General features: G+C 39.2%; 3 protein-coding genes across 3 annotated transcripts; 1 reads left to right on the forward strand and 2 right to left on the reverse strand.

Moving 5' to 3' along the window:
- Positions 1-535: 535 nt before the first annotated feature.
- On the reverse strand, positions 536-4,734 carry LOC145431439 (uncharacterized). The gene is made up of 10 exons (XM_080307224.1): positions 4,419-4,734; positions 2,838-4,334; positions 2,663-2,755; positions 2,464-2,568; positions 2,228-2,337; positions 1,953-2,144; positions 1,697-1,859; positions 1,444-1,609; positions 1,173-1,267; positions 536-1,091 (listed from the first exon to the last, which is right to left on the reverse strand). Exons 1-10 carry the CDS (start codon positions 4,573-4,575, stop codon positions 1,006-1,008), a joined length of 2,664 nt encoding a protein of 887 aa, XP_080163350.1. The 5' UTR covers positions 4,576-4,734; the 3' UTR covers positions 536-1,005.
- Positions 4,735-5,327: 593 nt separating this feature from the next.
- Positions 5,328-9,622, forward strand: irg1l (immunoresponsive gene 1, like). Its single transcript, XM_026180119.2, has 6 exons — positions 5,328-5,723; positions 6,213-6,267; positions 6,410-6,597; positions 6,895-6,987; positions 7,537-7,742; positions 8,271-9,622. Exons 1-6 carry the CDS (start codon positions 5,706-5,708, stop codon positions 9,196-9,198), a joined length of 1,488 nt encoding a protein of 495 aa, XP_026035904.2. The 5' UTR covers positions 5,328-5,705; the 3' UTR covers positions 9,199-9,622.
- Positions 9,623-15,856: 6,234 nt separating this feature from the next.
- Positions 15,857-17,706, reverse strand: glod5 (glyoxalase domain containing 5). The gene is made up of 4 exons (XM_026190992.2): positions 17,411-17,706; positions 16,864-17,019; positions 16,488-16,643; positions 15,857-16,359 (listed from the first exon to the last, which is right to left on the reverse strand). Exons 1-4 carry the CDS (start codon positions 17,465-17,467, stop codon positions 16,216-16,218), a joined length of 513 nt encoding a protein of 170 aa, XP_026046777.2. The 5' UTR covers positions 17,468-17,706; the 3' UTR covers positions 15,857-16,215.
- Between the last annotated feature and the right edge of the window lie 621 nt (positions 17,707-18,327).

Here is an 18,327-nt window from a genome sequence, read left to right on the forward strand (position 1 = left end):
ACCCACCGGCTCACTCCTGGTGGCTGCTTGTCGGGGCTTGGAGCCTGGGGCTCACTCAGGCAACTTCGGGGGTGGGGTACCCTCAGCCTCTCGGCCTGGGGCTCGGTCACTCTGGCACAGCTGGCTGCCGGTGGAGCTCACGGGCACGTCACTGCAGCCCACCCCACCCACGTCATTGCAGCCCACCAACATCTGAAAGAAAAACATTGGAAGACCTTCAGACAGCCTGGAGAACTAAAAACTGGTCACTTAGAACCGCTTTAAAAACTGTGGCCGGAAAGCCTTGCTCATTGGAAGCAAAATAGAAGGAAATGAAGGGTGGCTCAAGACTTTTGCAAAGTGTTCATTTATATTCATGACTATTTCTGAAGTAAAACTTGGTGCATATCGGTTCAGTCTCTGCTTCAGTAAAGGATCTTTCTAAAAATCTGTTTGTTTTCTCTTAATGCTGAATAATAAAAACAGGTCAAAATGCTTTAAATATATATATAATAATATGTGACTATGGAATATTAACAACAGCATGAAGACAACATCAGTTTATGTATTTATTTATTTCAGCATAATTAATTAAACATAAAGAACTTAAATACATATACATACCCAAGAAAAGAATATAGTTTAAATACATATATACAGGTTTAAAATTATTAGGCAAACAACAATTTTACATATATGTGTGTTACTATAACTGTAGTTATCATAAAAATAATTTTTATAGAGGCACATCCGAGACATGTTGTCTTCATGAAGCTGTAGTATCACAGCAGATTCTTCATCCACATACAATTTCAAGATAAAGTTCCTACTACAGCTAATAGATGGTACAGATGGAGTTTTTATTGTAACATATACCCATACATCCACAATTACAACTACATAAAAAAAGCTTGAATAAGAGCATTGAGAGTATTGAAAAGAAAGAGACAGAATGACAGATAAAGCTGCTGATCCTGAAGGCAACCATTCAAGCATGTGCTCCCTTAAAGAAAAGAATCGTAACAATCACAACATTGTGCTTTTTATTTGCTCAAAGATCTGGCAAACTTTAACTGCAGGGACACAGCCTTCTCTCACAATGGTGATGGTGCCTGCAGAAAGAGTGAGATAAGTTAGATGGTGCTTCATAAAACACCCAAATTTGAATTTTATGTGACTTCTTTTGTGTTCACCTTCATCAATCTTCAAGCAGTTAACCACAGTGGAAGCAACAACTTCATTAGAGTCTCCATCACAGAGAACTCCTTGGATCTTGTGTCCGAGTCGACTGTGCCAGAAAAGGGAGGGTAAATGAGCGGTCAGCAATCATCTATTACTAATACTCCACATCGTAAAATAAATAATTTGTCACTTTTCTACAGAAACATTTGCTGTAAGGGGGTTACACATACTGTCACAGGTTAGATCAGTCTACTACTTTGTAAGCTGTTTGCAAGCTCTTACTCAATGACCATGCTGTGGTGGGTGCTGTCTGCCTCTCCACTTGGATTGGCTGAGGTGATAGCAAGCGGTCCAGTAATATTACACAAGTGGCCGGTAACTGTGTGGTCAGGGACACGAATCATGATGCTGTCCCGAGTCCCAACACGGTCATAAGCTGGTCCCACTCCTACACAGACAGATTGAGCTGAGGTGAGTGCTGATAAATGACACAGATTCCAGTAACACCATATTTACGCTGCACTACAAAGTTTACCGAGTTGGAACAGCCAGTCTCCTTTCTTGACAATGCAGCTGATGCCTCCGGGATACACATTCCTCATAAACTCCCAGAGCAGAGGACTGAAAGGAGGCTTGGCTGCCACCAGCTGTTCCACGCTAGAAATGCAAACACATATGGGCTTCTCGGCTGGTCTGTCCTGGAACAGGTTATAGATTGCAGATTAATAAGCTTTATACATCACAGACACGTGAATATTGAATTAATTTGCCAATCTTTTAATGACTCTTACTTTAATATTGTATATTTTTTCAATGGCCTGAGGATTTTTGCAGGATGCAGCTAAGGCGTACACGGTGTCTGTCGGAATGCCGCATACTCCTCCTTCCTCCAGAATTCCAGCGATCTTCAAGAGACCGCTGGTTAGTCGTGAGCTGGCTATCGGACATGGCAGCTCTGGCGATGTTTCCTGCTTCTTTACCTCCTAAGACAGGACACAGTGGAAAGGGCATGTTTAAAAAAACTGACTTTGAGAAGGAGCACAAAGTCAGTTTCATCTCTGCTTACCTTTAGTAAGGGAGGACCCATAGGTATGAGTCTCTCTGAGAAGATGCCGCTCACCAGTGTTGCCAGAATGCCATATACACAAATTATTGCCACCAGTGCAAGCATAGCAACTGTAAAAAAGAAAAAAGAAAAGCCAGTTTTAGAAATAATCAGCTTGAGAGTCTCTATAACATTTTATATCATTTTTAATCAAAAGTGAATCCTATGTTTAAAAATGAGGCTTTATCAATACTTACTTTCCAGCCTATATGGCAGTCGCTGGAGGGTGGAGAGCAGGAAACAGACAAGAGCAACTTCCATCACAGTCGTCAGAAGCAGCAAAACCAGGTTCTTATAGGCAGCTAACACACACAGACACGTAAAAAAATCCTTCTTGAAACAAATAATCCAATCAACAAATCTTCTATTGAGACTAACAGGGAATTTTAATCTTACCAATCAACATGAGGAAACCATTAATGACCAGGAGGGCAATGGCTCCTGCTGTGAAAGCATAAGCTGCCCCTGTGGAGAGCTGAAGCAGGGTACCTAGAAAAAAAAAAAACTTGGGTTAAGAATCTTTTCTAAATCAGAAAGAGAAATGTCCACACTAGTGTTTGTACTGGCATACCTGCGAATCGAAACCAGGTCCATGTCGCCCATACTCCCACATAGATGGACGAGATGACTGACCCAAACCGACCACCACCTGTGACTTGCAACCTGCTGACGTAAGCCTGGATGATCGCTCCAGAGATCAGGACCCAAGGGATGGTCAGATGAAGGAACGTGGGATTCATACTGGACAACTTAGAATGAATAGCTGACAGAGCTGCGACCCCATTTAAAAAGTAAAACAGAACATCGGAGGTCTGGTCAGTGTGGGGCACCATCTCGCTGCCTACTTGTTGGGACTTGCCCCACTTCAAAGCCTTCTTCATATTTGCAGTGGAGACAGGCTGCTTCCCTACAGGGATTAGTAACTTTTCTGCTATACTGTTGATGAGACGTGCAAAGGTGCCATAGATGGAGACTGCGGTAAACAGAGCACAAGCTACACCAAAGAAGATGTAGTAACCCTCAAGTGGAATCTGGGGTACTGTTGAAACTGTGACTAGGACAAAAAGCATGTTGTGAATCAGTTCTAGGATGTCCATATTCAGACTTCCCACACACAGAATCAAGCCTGCCACCACAAAGAACCAGTTTCCCACCATTACTTCTCTAGCAGAGCCTACTTCGCTCTTATTTCCGATCAGAGTAGACGCCACAAACTCACTCCAAGCCTTAATCAGCCAATATGTGGCATGAAATCCAAACTTTGTAGTGTGGTAGCAGTCTTGGCGCAGATGGGCATAGTAGCTAGAGAACAATTGGGCGAATGAGATGATTGAGACCCAGGCAGCTCCTAAACCAAATGACTTCATGTACCCGAAGCTGTAGAAAGCAAAGATGAAAGGAGCTACAGAGTCACAGAAGAAACCCAACGCCATGGGTTCAGCATATTTGGTGTTTTTCTTCTTCTCTTGGCCAATGCTCTGTGCACTTGCTGAGTTTCCGATTCCTAAGAGAAGAACATTAAAGAGGGGGGTCCCAAAGCCTTTGAGGGCTAGACGTTGGGTCAAACCTTTGAGGAGCAGTACAGCTGAACCGTAGATGGCAAAGATCAAAATGAGCAACTCCAGGACCCCGGATACTATGAGAGCCCAGGAGCTTGCTACTATACCCACTGCTTCAAAGATTAAAGTGGCAGTGATGGCCCCAAAAACAAAAGGCATGATGTAGTTGACTGTGGCAGAGCAAAATGCCAGGAGAAAGGACAGTAAAATGTAGGGGATCAGACCCGCAATGGCTGACTCTTTTATGGACAGGAAGAAATAGCCACCTGGTATCTCTGCGGAGCCATTCAGAGATATGTTGGTCATGAGGTCAGTGGACAGAGATAAATTGCTTGTCTGATTTGTTGTTTGATTGTCAGAGACACCAGAGTAGATTCGGGTCGCCCCATAACTAGCCCAAAGAGCAGCATAGCCAATAAAGGCAGTGCCACTCAGGTGATCGTATTTTCTAAAGGAAAGTAGCCCGGCAATAAGTTGGCATATACCTCCAATCAGGATGAGATGAACACCTGTTAAATAAAATAAAAATGACTTAGCTAACTCTTCCTTTTTTCTTTTTTACATTATTATAGCTGATTGTCAAAAATATGTACCTGCAAGTATGTTCTCCACCCCATATGCTTCTTTGCCAGTGTGGGCTGTATTGAAATTCTGCAGAAGTACAAGGAATGCACTGATCCCATTGGCTAGCATGCCCAGTACTCCTGGTTCCCCATAGAAACTGGCAGGAAACCCTTCTAGTGTTGCCATGATATTTTTGCTGTCAATCTACAGATGTGCAACGAAGCAAATGAGGCAAACAATGCAAATCATTCAAAATACATTTCAGAATCTGTCTTAATCTTCTTTTTATCTGGCTAATGTAATGTAGTGTTAAAACAACTTAAACATTGTGGAAAAACACATAAATGAATAAAAATTCTAAATAATTATTAATAGTGAGTCATTTTCACATTTATAATTTATAAAAATAGAAAGAAAAGTAAATTATAATGATTAGAAATATTCCAAAAATACACTACAAAGCATACTGAATCACACAACTTCACTTACATCTTGTTAATTAATTATAGTTAGGCTAAAACAATATGTAACTCACTAAACATTTAAGGCTGAGGGACTGTCATTACAAGCTCTCCTAAAGGCAGCAGAGACACACAGAGAACTCGTATTTAACTTTCCTGCTCCAGTAACTGGAAAATTGTCACTGAGCACTAACGGGGAATTTTATTCATATCTAATGAAAAACATTTACTGAATATTTAACAGAAAACATGGATCTGTTAGATCAATTAGATAGTGTGATTTTGCTCATATTTAACTTTAAATGGTTACCAAGTAAAGCTGTTTAGCTCATGTAAAAACATCATCTTAATCAGTACAGCTTTTTAAGTTGTAGCTGGGTTACATGCTCCTCTAAATAATAAAGTAATAAAGAAAGTGAAAATAAAGTCATACCTGGCAGAGAATCTTGAACAGGCAAACTCTTCTGAAGCAGGAATGACAGTTTGACATAAATAAGGCTTTGCTACATGTAGGAGGAGTTGCTGTAATTTCCCCTGTCCCAAAGCCCTTAGATGTGACATCACCTTTGCACTGTGACAGTAAAGTAAACCTTTCCTCCTCCTCCTGCTGTGACGATGGTGACGTTGAAGACGTTGCCCACAGTGGAAATTCCTTTTTTAAATGATAAGTCTTTGTCATGGATATGCCCTTCCCTGTTCCTTTGAGTCAGGTATAAGATTAGACTATATAAGGCAGGTATCGTCTCACACTTAGAAGCATCAGCATCCCTGACAAAGTGCTGCTGGTAAAACTGCTGCATTGAGAAGAAAGAGAAAGAAGGACAGTCAACTTGACAGAAACACCAGACTGGAACCATGATTTCAACTGTAAAGGTAAAAGTTAAAAGTTATTTTTGTATTACTATTTTTAGTAGAAAACATTATAGTCATAAGTCCAATCAACTTAATTTAATTAAGTTAAGTCTTAATTTAAAATTGTCTGGCAGACTTAATTCAGTCTAGTAAATAAGAAAAACATAAATCCTAATGTCATATTTTTGCAGTGAGTAGTTGTTTCTCTGAGTAGACAGCAGAGTGATACTTAAATGAGCTCTTGGTAAATTTTCAGCAGGTTAGTCATGCTGTCTTACACCTGTTACAGCAGCATCGTGTCAGCACAACAGCTCAAAAAAAAAGTCACACGGGCTGAGTTCTACTCATTGCAGTAATGCCGATGTCCACTGAGACTTTAACAAAGCCAGAGTAGAAAATAACTGTCTCTAGAGCATGTAATAGATCTGAGATGTTTTAAAAAGAAAGTACAATGCGTGTTAATTTCAGCATGGGTTTTGCTAATAATATTCTGCGCTCTTTGTCCTGTAGAAAGCCATTAGACCTGTGTGGGCTGCCAGAGCAATTCATAAATCTGCAGTGGAAGGTAAAACCTTTGTTGTGTTTCATTCTGTCAGTTCACCAGGAAACATATTTCTCTGTTTCACATTTTCCTTTTGCTTAGTCCAGACCGTGTTTTTTTTTCCCCCCATTGCATTCTTCTTTCATTCATTCATTCCTCTCTGCAGTCTTGAAGCAGCCAGCGCCCGAGGACACAATCACAGCCAGTTTTGGGAAGTTTATCAGTGAAATTAAGCCCCAGCATCTATCCCCTGTAGTGCTGCACCGCAGTAAAAGAATGGTGCTGGACAGCATTGGAGTTGGGCTGATCGGAAGCACAACAGATGTGTTTGAACTGGCCCTCCAGCACTGCCAGGTGAGTTGGGGAAAGGGATTAAAAATAAAGGTTTCTTATTAATGTTTCCTCCCATATAAGGCAGTGAGACAGGTGAAAGCAGAAGCCTCACCTTTTATTTTATTATTTTTTATTTTCTTTCTGATGATTTTTTTAGTTTAGGTGTTTGTCATATAACTTACAAAGAAACCTGTTGAGGTCCCATCGTTATTTAAAGCTTTTAAACGTTTAGTTTGTGTGTGTTTGTGTGTGTGACTGTGTACACTGAGAGTGTCAAATGTTGCATTGTGCTTACCTGTCTCCGTCGCTTCCCCTCAGAACATGTACGCTCCTGGTGACAGCAGCTCTGTGTATGGACACAGGGGCATCAGACTCTCCCCGATACTGGCAGCTTTTGTCAACGGAGTGGCGGTGAGTATGAATAAGTGGAACAGATGTGTCAGCATGCACCAGACAATTTCACGTGCACAGAAACCCGTACCACTCCTAAAAAGTTGCCTGTGTGTGAGCTCAGTTTTTGGTCCAATCCTGGACGGTAAACAAAAGCAGGACTTGGTGGAAAATCCCAAAAATTTCCATCATTACATCAGGACATCTGCAAACATTGCTTTTTAAAGATGCCATCAGGGTGCCAAGCTCATTTCTATAGCCTGTGTTAGTCTCAGACAGTAAAAGATTGTAAAGTGAGAGGATTTTCTAATGAAAAACCGCCTGTGACTGAGTTTAGCCAGGAAGAGTATGCGCACTAAAAATAATAATTTGGGTGTAGAGAGCTAAATTACTTCATTTAAGCACAAACACGATGCTTGGTACTGGGTCATATCTCTAACAGCAAGCACCTGTTTTTGCCATCAGCTCAGGAAATGTATCAGTAGCCATCTAATTAATTTTAACATTAAACTAATGCTGTGCTGGGCTTTGATGTCCTATCATTTGATCATTAAAATCTTTTTGGTTCAGACTCACTCCATGGACTTTGATGATACGTGGCACCCTGCCACTCACCCCTCCGGAGCTGTCCTTCCTGCTGTGTTAGCTCTCAGTGACATGATGCCAGCTAACAATAAGCCCAGTGGCCTGGACTTCTTACTGGCTTTCAATGTTGGCATTGAGATTCAAGGCCGACTACTGAGGTTCTCTAATGAGGCCCACAATATCCCCAAGAGGTGAGTGCTTTAGAGCTCTATAGCTACATTACAGTATGCTACCCTTAACTGATTGCATCATTGATATTAGGTTAGTTTCTCATTGACGATTCTGCATAAATGACTCTGGCTCTGCTGATCTCTACCCTGCAATTTCCAAGCAGGCTGAGGAGGTGTAATGCACGCTCTATGAATTGTGTCAACAAGCTCTAAAAGGCGTCTTTTCATGCTCATGCGGGGACAGCTGAGACTCTGTGTGTAGTTTTAGCACTGCTTAGCCATGTGGAGCAGAATATGACAGAGGACTCTTTTTGCCATGTGCTTACACCCTCAAATGTGTCACCACATTATGTGCTTGTTGATGACTAAAATCACTAAAAACCTCTTACCACTCATGAAATGAGCTGAGTTACACAAGTGAGAGGCTGTTTGGAAAAACAAGCTTTCACACAGGAGCTCTATTATGACCATTACGATATGTAGCACCCATTTAAAATTTAAAAACATCTAACCAACGTTTCTGTTTCTTTCTGATGAATTTCCCAACAGGTTCCACCCTCCTAGTGTGGTAGGCACCATGGGAAGTGCTGCTGCGTGTGCACGCCTCTTATCTCTGGACCCCATCCAGAGCAGTCATGCATTGGCTATAGCTGCTTCTCTAGCAGGAGCCCCAATGGCTAATGCTGCCACTCAGTCCAAACCCCTCCACATTGGCAATGCCTCCCGTTTGGGCCTAGAAGCAGCTCTGCTGGCCTCCAGAGGCTTAGAGGCAAGTCCTTTGGTCCTAGATGCTGTTGCAGGGGTAGCCGGCTTCAGTGCTTTTTATGAAGATTATGTACCACAGCCTTTACAATCGCCCGGTAATGACAGCCATATGTTCCTGCTGGAGGAACAGGACATAGGCTTCAAACGCTTCCCTGCTCATCTGGGGATGCACTGGGTGGCAGATGCTGCAGCCTCAGTCCATAAGATTCTTGTTGGAGTTGGCCCTGGCACTGTCTCCCCAGCTCAGGTGGAGGACATCCTGCTCAGAGTCCCCAAATCGAAGTACATAAACAGACCTTTTCCAGAGTCTGAGCACGAGGCACGCCACTCCTTCCAGTTCAATGCTTGCACTGCTCTCCTGGATGGAGAAGTGACTGTGCAGTCCTTCACCCCCGCTGCCATGAACCGCCCTGACCTGCACGCTCTGCTGAGCCGTGTTCGCCTGGAGCATCCCAATGACAACCCCGCTAATTTCAACCGCATGTACGGTGAAGTCCAGCTAACCCTGGTTGGGGGCGACACTGTGAAGGGACGCTGCAACACCTTCTACGGTCACTGGCGCAATCCACTGTCCAACGACAGCCTGAGGAAGAAGTTCAGGAGCAACGCAGAGGTGGTGCTTCCCTCAGAGAAGGTCGAGCGGCTGATTGAAGTGGTGGAGGACCTGGACCGGCTCAGGGACTGCAGGAACCTTCTCTCACAACTGCAATAGACTTTGGTTTTGTTGGAGTTACACAGTAGCCTAACAGCAACACAAATATTCTTGCACATAAAAATATTCAAATCAAAATATGAAAAAATCTACATGTTGAGCCATCTGACAATTTTAATATTGTAATATAGACATATATTGTTATTATCTCGGTTCATGAAAAAAATCAGTATTTTGAGATAAGAAGTTGCATTACAAAGGGAACATTAGGTGGATTCTATATATTGAATGCTTTCCAGTATTGCTGCTGTATATACAATGCATTAAGAGTTGTGCTTTTCCAAACAATGGATTCCTAAACGGGGTAAAAGATTGTTGCTTTTAATCTATATGTCTGCTTCTATTGTCATTCAAAGAAGACAATTTCAGTATTTCTATTTGTGTGTTTTCATCTAAATAAATAAAATTACAAAAAACGCAAAAAGGCATTGTCTGACATGTTCTGTGTTACATATTCCAGAGGTGCTTAAAGAGTCAGCTAGCTAATGATGCAATAAAGTAGAGCCTTGCTGGTTTGTCAATAAATGAATCACACCCATTAGATAGTTCAAATACATGTTGTAGTATCTGATTTGATTATAAGAAGAAATATGCACATATACTTCAAATGAAACCATCAGAACATCTACAGAGTGAAAGAAAAAGTTGATAGCTGGTTTTGTCTTTCAAGTGTGTTTATTTGGAGTGCAAACATAAAGATATGATAAAATGCAAAATGGTGCTGGGAAATGTAGGCTGGTTTCCTCGTTCCTGCTCCTTGAGCTTATGTGTGTGATGTGTCCACTTCAGTCTTACACAGTGAACTGGAATAGACAAATGTGTCTGTGTTTGGCTTGTTAATGAATAACATTTGGTGCAATTTCAGTGGTTTCCCCGATCTCATAAACCTTTGTCTCTTATTCAACCTCTTATTCATTTATTCATCCATTCTCTTTCACTTATCCAGTTCAGGGTTGTGTTGGGGGGGGTCCCACCTATCTATCATAGGGCAAGAAGGGATACCTGTACAGGTTGTCAGTTCATTAAGTGTCTTATTTCACATGGAAACATTTAACTATATAACTGTGTAAAACTGGAAAACTATGGTGTATTATCTGATCATAAAAGGTATGTCTTTAATAAGTATTTGATAAAGACACAGTTTTTGTCATTTTCCCTCTGTACCCCAGTGCAATGGATTTGAAAGGAACCAATCCAGGTATGACATAAATGTAACTTTTAACCTTAATACACAATCTTTAAGAAACATATTTGATGAACCATTTAAAAATTACAATAATTCCAAAAAAATGTCCCTCTATCATCAAGGGCTCAAAAGCAATAATTTAAGGAACTGAAGTAATAAATAGTGTTATGGGCAGATGTGGTCTGCTGTATAGCAGAAAGAAGAGCATTTTGATTTCAGTTATAATAATAACATTAAAACACAATGTCTGTTCTGTTTTTCGGTTCAATAGGGTCTTATATCGCTGATAAACAGTTTCATAACAGACAACTGTGTTTTATTTATGTAAATTTTTCTTTAACTGTGGGTACGCAACAGAATTTTTAACATTTTTGCTTTATAAGATGAAGGCTGGATAATGCTCTTCTATTTTGTTCCCTTTAGTAGCTATTTTTTCCCTTTAGTAGCTATTTATGTGAGGTCTAAACATGTGTCCAAAAATGTGCTGATGCAAGCAAATAATTGCCAACAAAAAGAACTATTAGTGAGGTGGGAAAGACTTTGAGATTGGCAGATAAAGACTTACATTCCTAACTGCTGTGTTGGCCTTTCACAACTGAAAAAAAAAAAAGTTGAGAGTTTGCTAACACTCGTTGGAGCTGATATTGTGAACTGCTGGATACGTTTGTTTTATAGTAACACAGAAGCATAGCAACAACACAAATATTCTTGCACATAAATATATTTAAATCAAAATATGAAAGAAAAATCTACATTTTGCATATTGCAGAGCTCAAATATAGCAAAATACATTTTGACCCATGTCACTATTTTTAATATTTGTAATATAGATGTATGTTAATATTATCTTGATTCATGAAGAAATCAATATTTTGAGATAATAAGTTTCATTACAAAGGGAACATAAGTGGGTTCTATCTAACAAATGCTTTCCTGTATTGCTGCTGTATATAGAATGTATTAAGAGTTAACAATGCTTTGTGGTTTTCCAAACAATGGATTCCTAAACAGCCTAAAAGGTTGTTGCTTTTAATCTTTAAATCTTTAAATCTGTTTCTATTGTCCTTCAAATTCAGTATTTCTGTTTGTGTGTTTTCATCTAAATAAAATTACAAAAAATGCAAAAAGGCATTGTCTGACATGTTCTGTGTTACATATCCCAGAGGTGCTTAAAGAGTCAGCTAGCTAATGATGCAATAAAGTAGAGCCTTGCTGGTTTGTCAATAAATGAATCACACCCATTAGATAGTTCAAATACATGTTGTAATATCTGATTATTTGATTATAAGAAGAAATATGCACATATACTTCAACTGAAACCATCAGAACATCTACAGAGTGAAAGAAAAAGTTGATAGCTGGTTTTGTCTTTCAAGTGTGTTTATTTGGAGTGCAAACATAAAGATGTGATAAAATGCAAAATGGTGCTGGGAAATGCTGTGCTGGTTTCCTCGTTCCTGCTCCTTGAGCTTATATGTGTTTAATGACGCGTCCACTTCAGTCTCACACAATGAACTGGAATAAACTTGAGTTTGGGTCGTAAATGAATAATTCACAAATTAAAACAAATCAAATTGAGATTAATGAAGAAGAAAAGAAAAGGCACTTTTAAGTTAATCTTTAAACTTAGCTAACAGTACCAACTTATTACCTTTGGTGCAATTTCAGTGGTTTCCCCTATTTCATAAACCTTTGTCTGGTATTCAACCTCTTATGCATTAATATTCATATTCATCCATGTTCTTTCACCTATTCAGTTTGGGATTGCAGGGTTACAGGGGTGAGGGGATTGCATCCTTGCATAGAGCAAGAAGGGGTACTTACACCTGAACAGGTTGTCGGTTCAATAGGGTCTTATATCACATGGAAACATTTAATTATATAACTGTGTAAAACTGAAAAACGATGGTGTATTATCTGATCATAAAAGGCAAGGACACAGTTTTCCCTCTGTACCCCAGTGCAATGGATTTGAAAGGAACCAATCCAGGTATGACATAAATGTAAACTTTGAACCTTAATACACAATATTTAAGAAACATATTTGATGAACCATTTAAAAATTATAATAATTCCAAAAAATGTCCCTCTATCATCAAGGGCTCAAAAGCAATAATTTAAGGAACTGAAGTAATAAATAGTGTTATGGGCAGATGTGGTCTGCTGTATAGCAGAAAGAAGAGCATTTTGATTTCAGTTATAATAATAACATTAAAACACAATGTCTGTTCTGTTTTTCGGTTCAATAGGGTCTTATATCGCTGATAAACAGTTTCATAACAGACAACTGTGTTTTATTTATGTAAATTTTTCTTTAACTGTGGGTACGCAACAGAATTTTTAACATTTTTGCTTTATAAGATGAAGGCTGGATAATGCTCTTCTATTTTTTTTCCTTTAGTAGCTATTAATGTGAGGATTAAACATGTGTCCAAAAATGTGCTGGTGCAAGCAAATAATTGCCAACAAAAAGAACTATTAGTGAGGTGGGAAAGACTTTGAGATTGGCAGATAAAGACTTACATTCCTAACTGCTGTGTTGGCCTTTCACAACTGAAAAAAAAAAAAGTTGAGAGTTTGCTAACACTCGTTGGAGCTGATATTGTGAACTGCTGGATACGTTTGTTTTATAGTAACACAGAAGCATAGCAACAACACAAATATTCTTGCACATAAATATATTTAAATCAAAATATGAAAGAAAAATCTACATTTTGCATATTGCAGAGCTCAAATATAGCAAAATACATTTTGACCCATGTCACTATTTTTAATATTTGTAATATAGATGTATGTTAATATTATCTTGATTCATGAAGAAATCAATATTTTGAGATAATAAGTTTCATTACAAAGGGAACATAAGTGGGTTCTATCTAACGAATGCTTTCCTGTATTGCTGCTGTATATACAATGTATTAAGAGTTAACAATGCTTTGTGCATTTCCGATCAATGGATTCCTAAACAGCCTAAAAGGTTGTTGCTTTTAATCTATATATCTGTTTCTATTGTTATTCAAAGAAGACAATTTCAGTATTTCTGTTTGTGTGTTTTCGTCTAAATAAAATTACAAAAAACGCAAAAAAGCATTGTCTGACATGTTCTGGTGTTACATATCCCAGAGGTGCTTAAAGAGTCCGCCAGCTAGTAATGCAATAAAGTAGAGCCTAACTGGTTTGTCAATAAATTAATCGCACCCATTAGATAATTTAAAAGCCAAATGCATGTTTTAGTATCTGATTTGATTATAAAAACAAATATGCTTGTGTACTTTAACTAACACTATCGGTTGAAGTACAGGTCATAAAATGTGCTGATGCAAACAAATAATTGCCAAAAAAAAAAAAAAAGAACTATTAGTGAGATAGGAAAGACTTTTGGATTAACTGATATAGACTTTGTTACATTCTTAACTGCTGTGCTGGCCTTTCGCAACTGAAAAAAAAAAGTTTGTTGATGCATCATTCTTATATAACTACAATCCAGTCTAGCTGGTGAAGTGGATAAAAGACAGACAAAGTTAAAAAACTACACACAAATATTAATAGAGAATTTGTGTGTTTGAGGGGGTTATCATATGGAATAAATATCATAAAAAGATGTTATAAAACACGAAATAGTGCTGGGAAATATAGTTTTTTTTCCTCATACCTGGTCCTTGCGCTTATAAAGACAATATTACTGACATGAGCAATAACAATAATAAGGAAATGATAGAAGGAAGGAGCCCTGCGACAGACTGGCAACCTGTCCAGGGTGTACCCCACCTCTCGCACTATGACAGCTGGGATAGGCTCCATTGTATCACACATCATTCATTATAATTCCATATACACTACACTGTTTCATCATGAAAAGGATTACAGCTAAAAATATCATCTACGATGAGGAAAACCCTTAATATGATGCAACATTGGGACACACTGATCAACAAGTCCGAGAACTCAAACACAATAAGCACGAATACCACAGGTTTAGCTATTATACTTTTTACACCCACATCAAAACAGACAATATAACGGTGATGCAACATCAACCCTCCCCACGCTCATCGATACTGCTTCTGTTGTCAGGTAGCAGAGGGGGTGTTTACAAGTGGGTTATCTGTGTCATCAGTGGGCCTTTTCCTTGACAACAAAACAAAAAAACTAGAACAATGAGCATTCATGCTAAAGGTTTAAAAATCAGTGGAAGACAATAAAAGCAAACGTCACTAGTCAAGAAGATTTTCAGGAACAAGGTGAATTACTATAACTAAAGGCAAACTTCCCTGTAAAACTGAAATGTAACACAGCCCTTGTATATTTACTACTCCATGAACTCTAAGCGTGAATTACTGGTGTGCAGTTTTGGGTTGCAGCAACTGTAGTGTCATCTGTAGTGTCTTGTTACAAACATGAAAAGAAATCACACGTTTAAATGCTTTGAATGGGGGAAAAAATGAGAATATAAAAGATGATAATAGCTGTGGCACCACTACCAGAACTGAATTTGTATTTATTTGTTAATAAAGTTTTTTTTTTTTAACTTATAACGTCCTTGTGATTGTTCTTCACTAAATCATAGAAACGTGTAAAATAATAATAATAATAATCTAAACAAAAGCTAAAGAGGCAAAGTGCATGATGTACTTTGTGCCACTGCCAAAACTCTTGGCCATAACTGTAGCTCATATGCCATGTTTAAATGGGACATTGTGTATGTCTGAAGCAACAATAAAGAATATAACATATTCTTTATTGTTATATAACATATGTGAGCCAAAAAATGGTCTCACTGTGGGGTTGAAAAGCTAGAGAAAGGGCTTACCTGTTCATGAAAGGGCTTCAATATTATGTTATATACAGTTCACATATACAGCAGTAATTTTAGCAATTCAATATAAGCTGCCAGAAGAGCTCCAAAACATCAGCACAAACACGGCACTCCGGGAGCTTCATGGCGTGGATTTCCGTGGCCAAGCAGCTGCAGATGCAACGTGAAAGTGCCACAGTACTTTAGTTCATACAGCGCTTTTTTAGGTAGGGTTTTTCAAATGTTTTGGCCATTTCAGTGTTTTGGCTCTTCGATAAATCAACACTGACTACATAATGTCGACATCAGACCTTTTTGTAATTTTTCTCCAACAAAATAATCTGATTAGATGCCTTATGTTAGTGTGCCGTAACTATCGATTTACTGCGATCTCACAGCCTCTACCACAGCACACTTATAAAATGGTTTTAGTACTACTCTTGCATGTAAATAACTTAAATCCCAGGATTTTATTTTTCACTCTTAAACTAATGTGCAGCTAAACACTGCATTGCTGAGTAATGCAACTGTAGTGCTGCATTAATAAATGGCTTAAGAACTCATAGTGACAAAAACAACACAAGAAATGGTAACAGAAGGAGCAGATATTTTTCTTGTTTCCAAACATTTTATTAAAAAAAAAAAAAAGAAAGAAAAAGCAGAAATCCAACAGAGCCTTTGGTGCACTTTATAACCTTTTATTTTCCTCTGCAAAGCAATGTCACAGACAGAGTTATATAAAAACCGTCACAAGCGCCCATTTAAAACTTGTGGATAAACATCCTCTGGTAGTATTCTTCACTTTTTCTACTAAACTGTGCCTGCACTGCCTTGTCCAAACACAACTAAAACAGAAACTTAAGCAGAGCTGAACACCCACACCCTGTCCTAATGACTCATAACAGACTCTAAAATAACAGCTTAAACTAAATACAATTATAGTAAAAGCAATAATTTTGCGTTGTATACCAGACTAGAATGAGTTTGGTGGGCTGGTGAGTTGTTTGACATGTCAGTAACCAAGGCCAAAGAAGTATCAAGAAGAGTCCTTTGCTGTTGACTGGTTATAGTTTGACACTTCAATAAGATTTTGGTCAGGATCTCTAAAGTACAGTGAGATGATGGTCCCCACAGCCCCCGTCCTCTCCACGGGACCCTCTTCAATCTTGACTCCACAAGCCTGCAAGAGGAGAAAAGGACACAGACCATTTTAACAAGCCCTGATTTTTTTCCTAACTTCCTTTCCTCAAAATGGTTACATAATGTGACCTGTAAAATCAAAACCACTTAAGGAATTGTGTGAACTACCTTAAGATGAGCAGCTACTTCAGCTAGAGGGGTTTTGGTTATGAGGCACAAGTCTGCAGAGCCGGAGGTTGGATGCTTAGCTTTTGGTTCAAACTCCTGCCCCCGCTGGTGAAGGTTAAACTTCTGCTGCCCAAAGCTCAGAGCCTTGCGGTTTCCCTTGAAAATGCAGATAAGATGTGAGTGGGTGTACAGAAGACTCCAGGCTCAAGACTCACAATCAAAGCATGCCACCTAGTGGACATTTTTTTTAAAAACCATGGCAGTTCACTTTTTCTACTGCAATGCAATTATTTGTCATTATAATAAACAAGCGTATTTAATAGAAACATGCCCAACAGCATTAATAATAAAAGCAATGGGTTTTTACTGTGCATACCTTAAAAGTGACCACCTCCATGCCAAGAACTGAGCTGTAAAAACTGATGGTATCTGGCACACTTTTCACTGTAAGCACCAAATGATCCAGATGGCTCACTTCAACGGGACAGCTTCTTTTGTATTTGACAGTTCCTAGTGTTTGAAAGCTGGTAACCTACAAGAGAAAAGAGAACAAACTTTGATTTAGGAGTTGACTTTGTCGCCATGAATAGAAGTGGCTGTAGTTGAGCTGAGTGCGAACAGCGACGCTCCGTGGTGAGTATGTGCTTCAGCCCGTAGACGTGTGAGAGGTGAAAGGAAGCACTGGTTTTAAAAATATCGATTTAGCTCTCGTAGCTTGTTAGCCCATATCCTTAGCTCGTCAATATAAACTCGAGCCACTTACACCATTAACCAACTTCACAATTCGGTTCCGTCGCTTCCCTAAAAACGGAAGTCTAAACTGTTTTTACGTCTAAACATCTGCAGCCTGCCAAAGTTTACGGGACAATAGTGGTGATAGGTGAGCACTGTTAGCCCTTTAGCCAGATAATAACGCATTTTACCTTCAGACAGCTCTTCTGAAACTGCCATAAACGACCTCCAGCTGCCCGGAGCGCCATCCTGCCGTAATGTGACAGCGGTAGGCTACTTCCTCGTTTTTTCCACTCGTGTCCTGTGAAACATTTACCACAGCACAATGGCCGTACGTTTATATGCTTGTCGAAACATGCAGTTTATACAGAGTGCATGGGCATAAACAAGGACCATTGTTTTTTGTCTGTCGGCTGGGATTCTGAGGGGTAATAACAACACTAATCGTTTGACAGGTACACCTGTGCAGGTACGGCTGCCCTGCCGTAAAGTGTAATCATGCGTTTAATGTAAATAATAGTCTGAGTTTTGTTATTGAGGTCATATTGATGTACTGCTTTCCTCTATTTAAATAAGGACAGTGCTCAGGGTAAACTACTAAGTACACTAAGCCCATCATTTAATGCACACATTACAATGCTCACACTATTCCACCTTTGTAACATATGCAGTATTGAATTTCAAACAAAGGGGTCAGTTTTTTGGTTTGTGATATAGAGCCTGCTGACAGGCAGGCTCATGATCCATCTACTTGTTCTGATCACAGGGTAGTTTAAGGATCTGCTCAGAGGCCCGTTAATAAATGACTGGCAAAGTACAAATAAAGTGCACTTTCTGGCCATTTCATTATGTACACCTGTTCAAGTGCTTGTTAATGCAAATATCTAATCAGGCAATCACATGGCAGCTTTGCAGTGCAGTTAGGCGTATGGATATGGTCAAGATCACATGCTGAAGTTCAAGCCAAGCATCATAATCAGGAAGAAAGGTGTATAAGTGACTTGGAAAGTTGCATTGCTCTTTGTACCAGATGGGCTGATCTGAGTGTTTCTGATAATGGTCTGAAAAAGAGAAAATGTCCAGTGAGTCACAGTTTTCTGGGTGAAAA

This window comes from Astatotilapia calliptera, chromosome 2, assembly GCF_964374335.1.
Source record: "Astatotilapia calliptera chromosome 2, fAstCal68.1, whole genome shotgun sequence".
Classification (NCBI taxonomy): Eukaryota; Metazoa; Chordata; class Actinopteri; order Cichliformes; family Cichlidae; genus Astatotilapia; species Astatotilapia calliptera.

What these genes read in the sequence shown, in the direction of transcription:
- LOC145431439 (XM_080307224.1), bottom strand. Translation starts at nt 4,575, where the DNA reads ATGGCAACACTAGAAGGGTTTCCTGCCAGTTTCTATGGGGAACCAGGA. An exon ending in GACCTGGTTTCGATTCGCAG is followed by an intron (nt 2,756 to 2,837) that starts GTATGCCAGTAC and finishes TTTTTTTTCTAG; the next exon opens with GTACCCTGCTTCAGCTCTCC. An exon ending in TGGGTCCTCCCTTACTAAAG is followed by an intron (nt 2,145 to 2,227) that starts GTAAGCAGAGAT and finishes GTCCTGTCTTAG; the next exon opens with GAGGTAAAGAAGCAGGAAAC.
- glod5 (XM_026190992.2), bottom strand. Translation starts at nt 17,467, where the DNA reads ATGGCGCTCCGGGCAGCTGGAGGTCGTTTATGGCAGTTTCAGAAGAGC. An exon ending in TTCAGAAGAGCTGTCTGAAG is followed by an intron (nt 17,020 to 17,410) that starts GTAAAATGCGTT and finishes TTTCTCTTGTAG; the next exon opens with GTTACCAGCTTTCAAACACT. An exon ending in AAGTAGCTGCTCATCTTAAG is followed by an intron (nt 16,360 to 16,487) that starts GTAGTTCACACA and finishes CTCCTCTTGCAG; the next exon opens with GCTTGTGGAGTCAAGATTGA.
- irg1l (XM_026180119.2), top strand. An exon ending in CTTTTGTCAACGGAGTGGCG is followed by an intron (nt 6,988 to 7,536) that starts GTGAGTATGAAT and finishes TTTTTGGTTCAG; the next exon opens with ACTCACTCCATGGACTTTGA. An exon ending in GCCCACAATATCCCCAAGAG is followed by an intron (nt 7,743 to 8,270) that starts GTGAGTGCTTTA and finishes ATTTCCCAACAG; the next exon opens with GTTCCACCCTCCTAGTGTGG.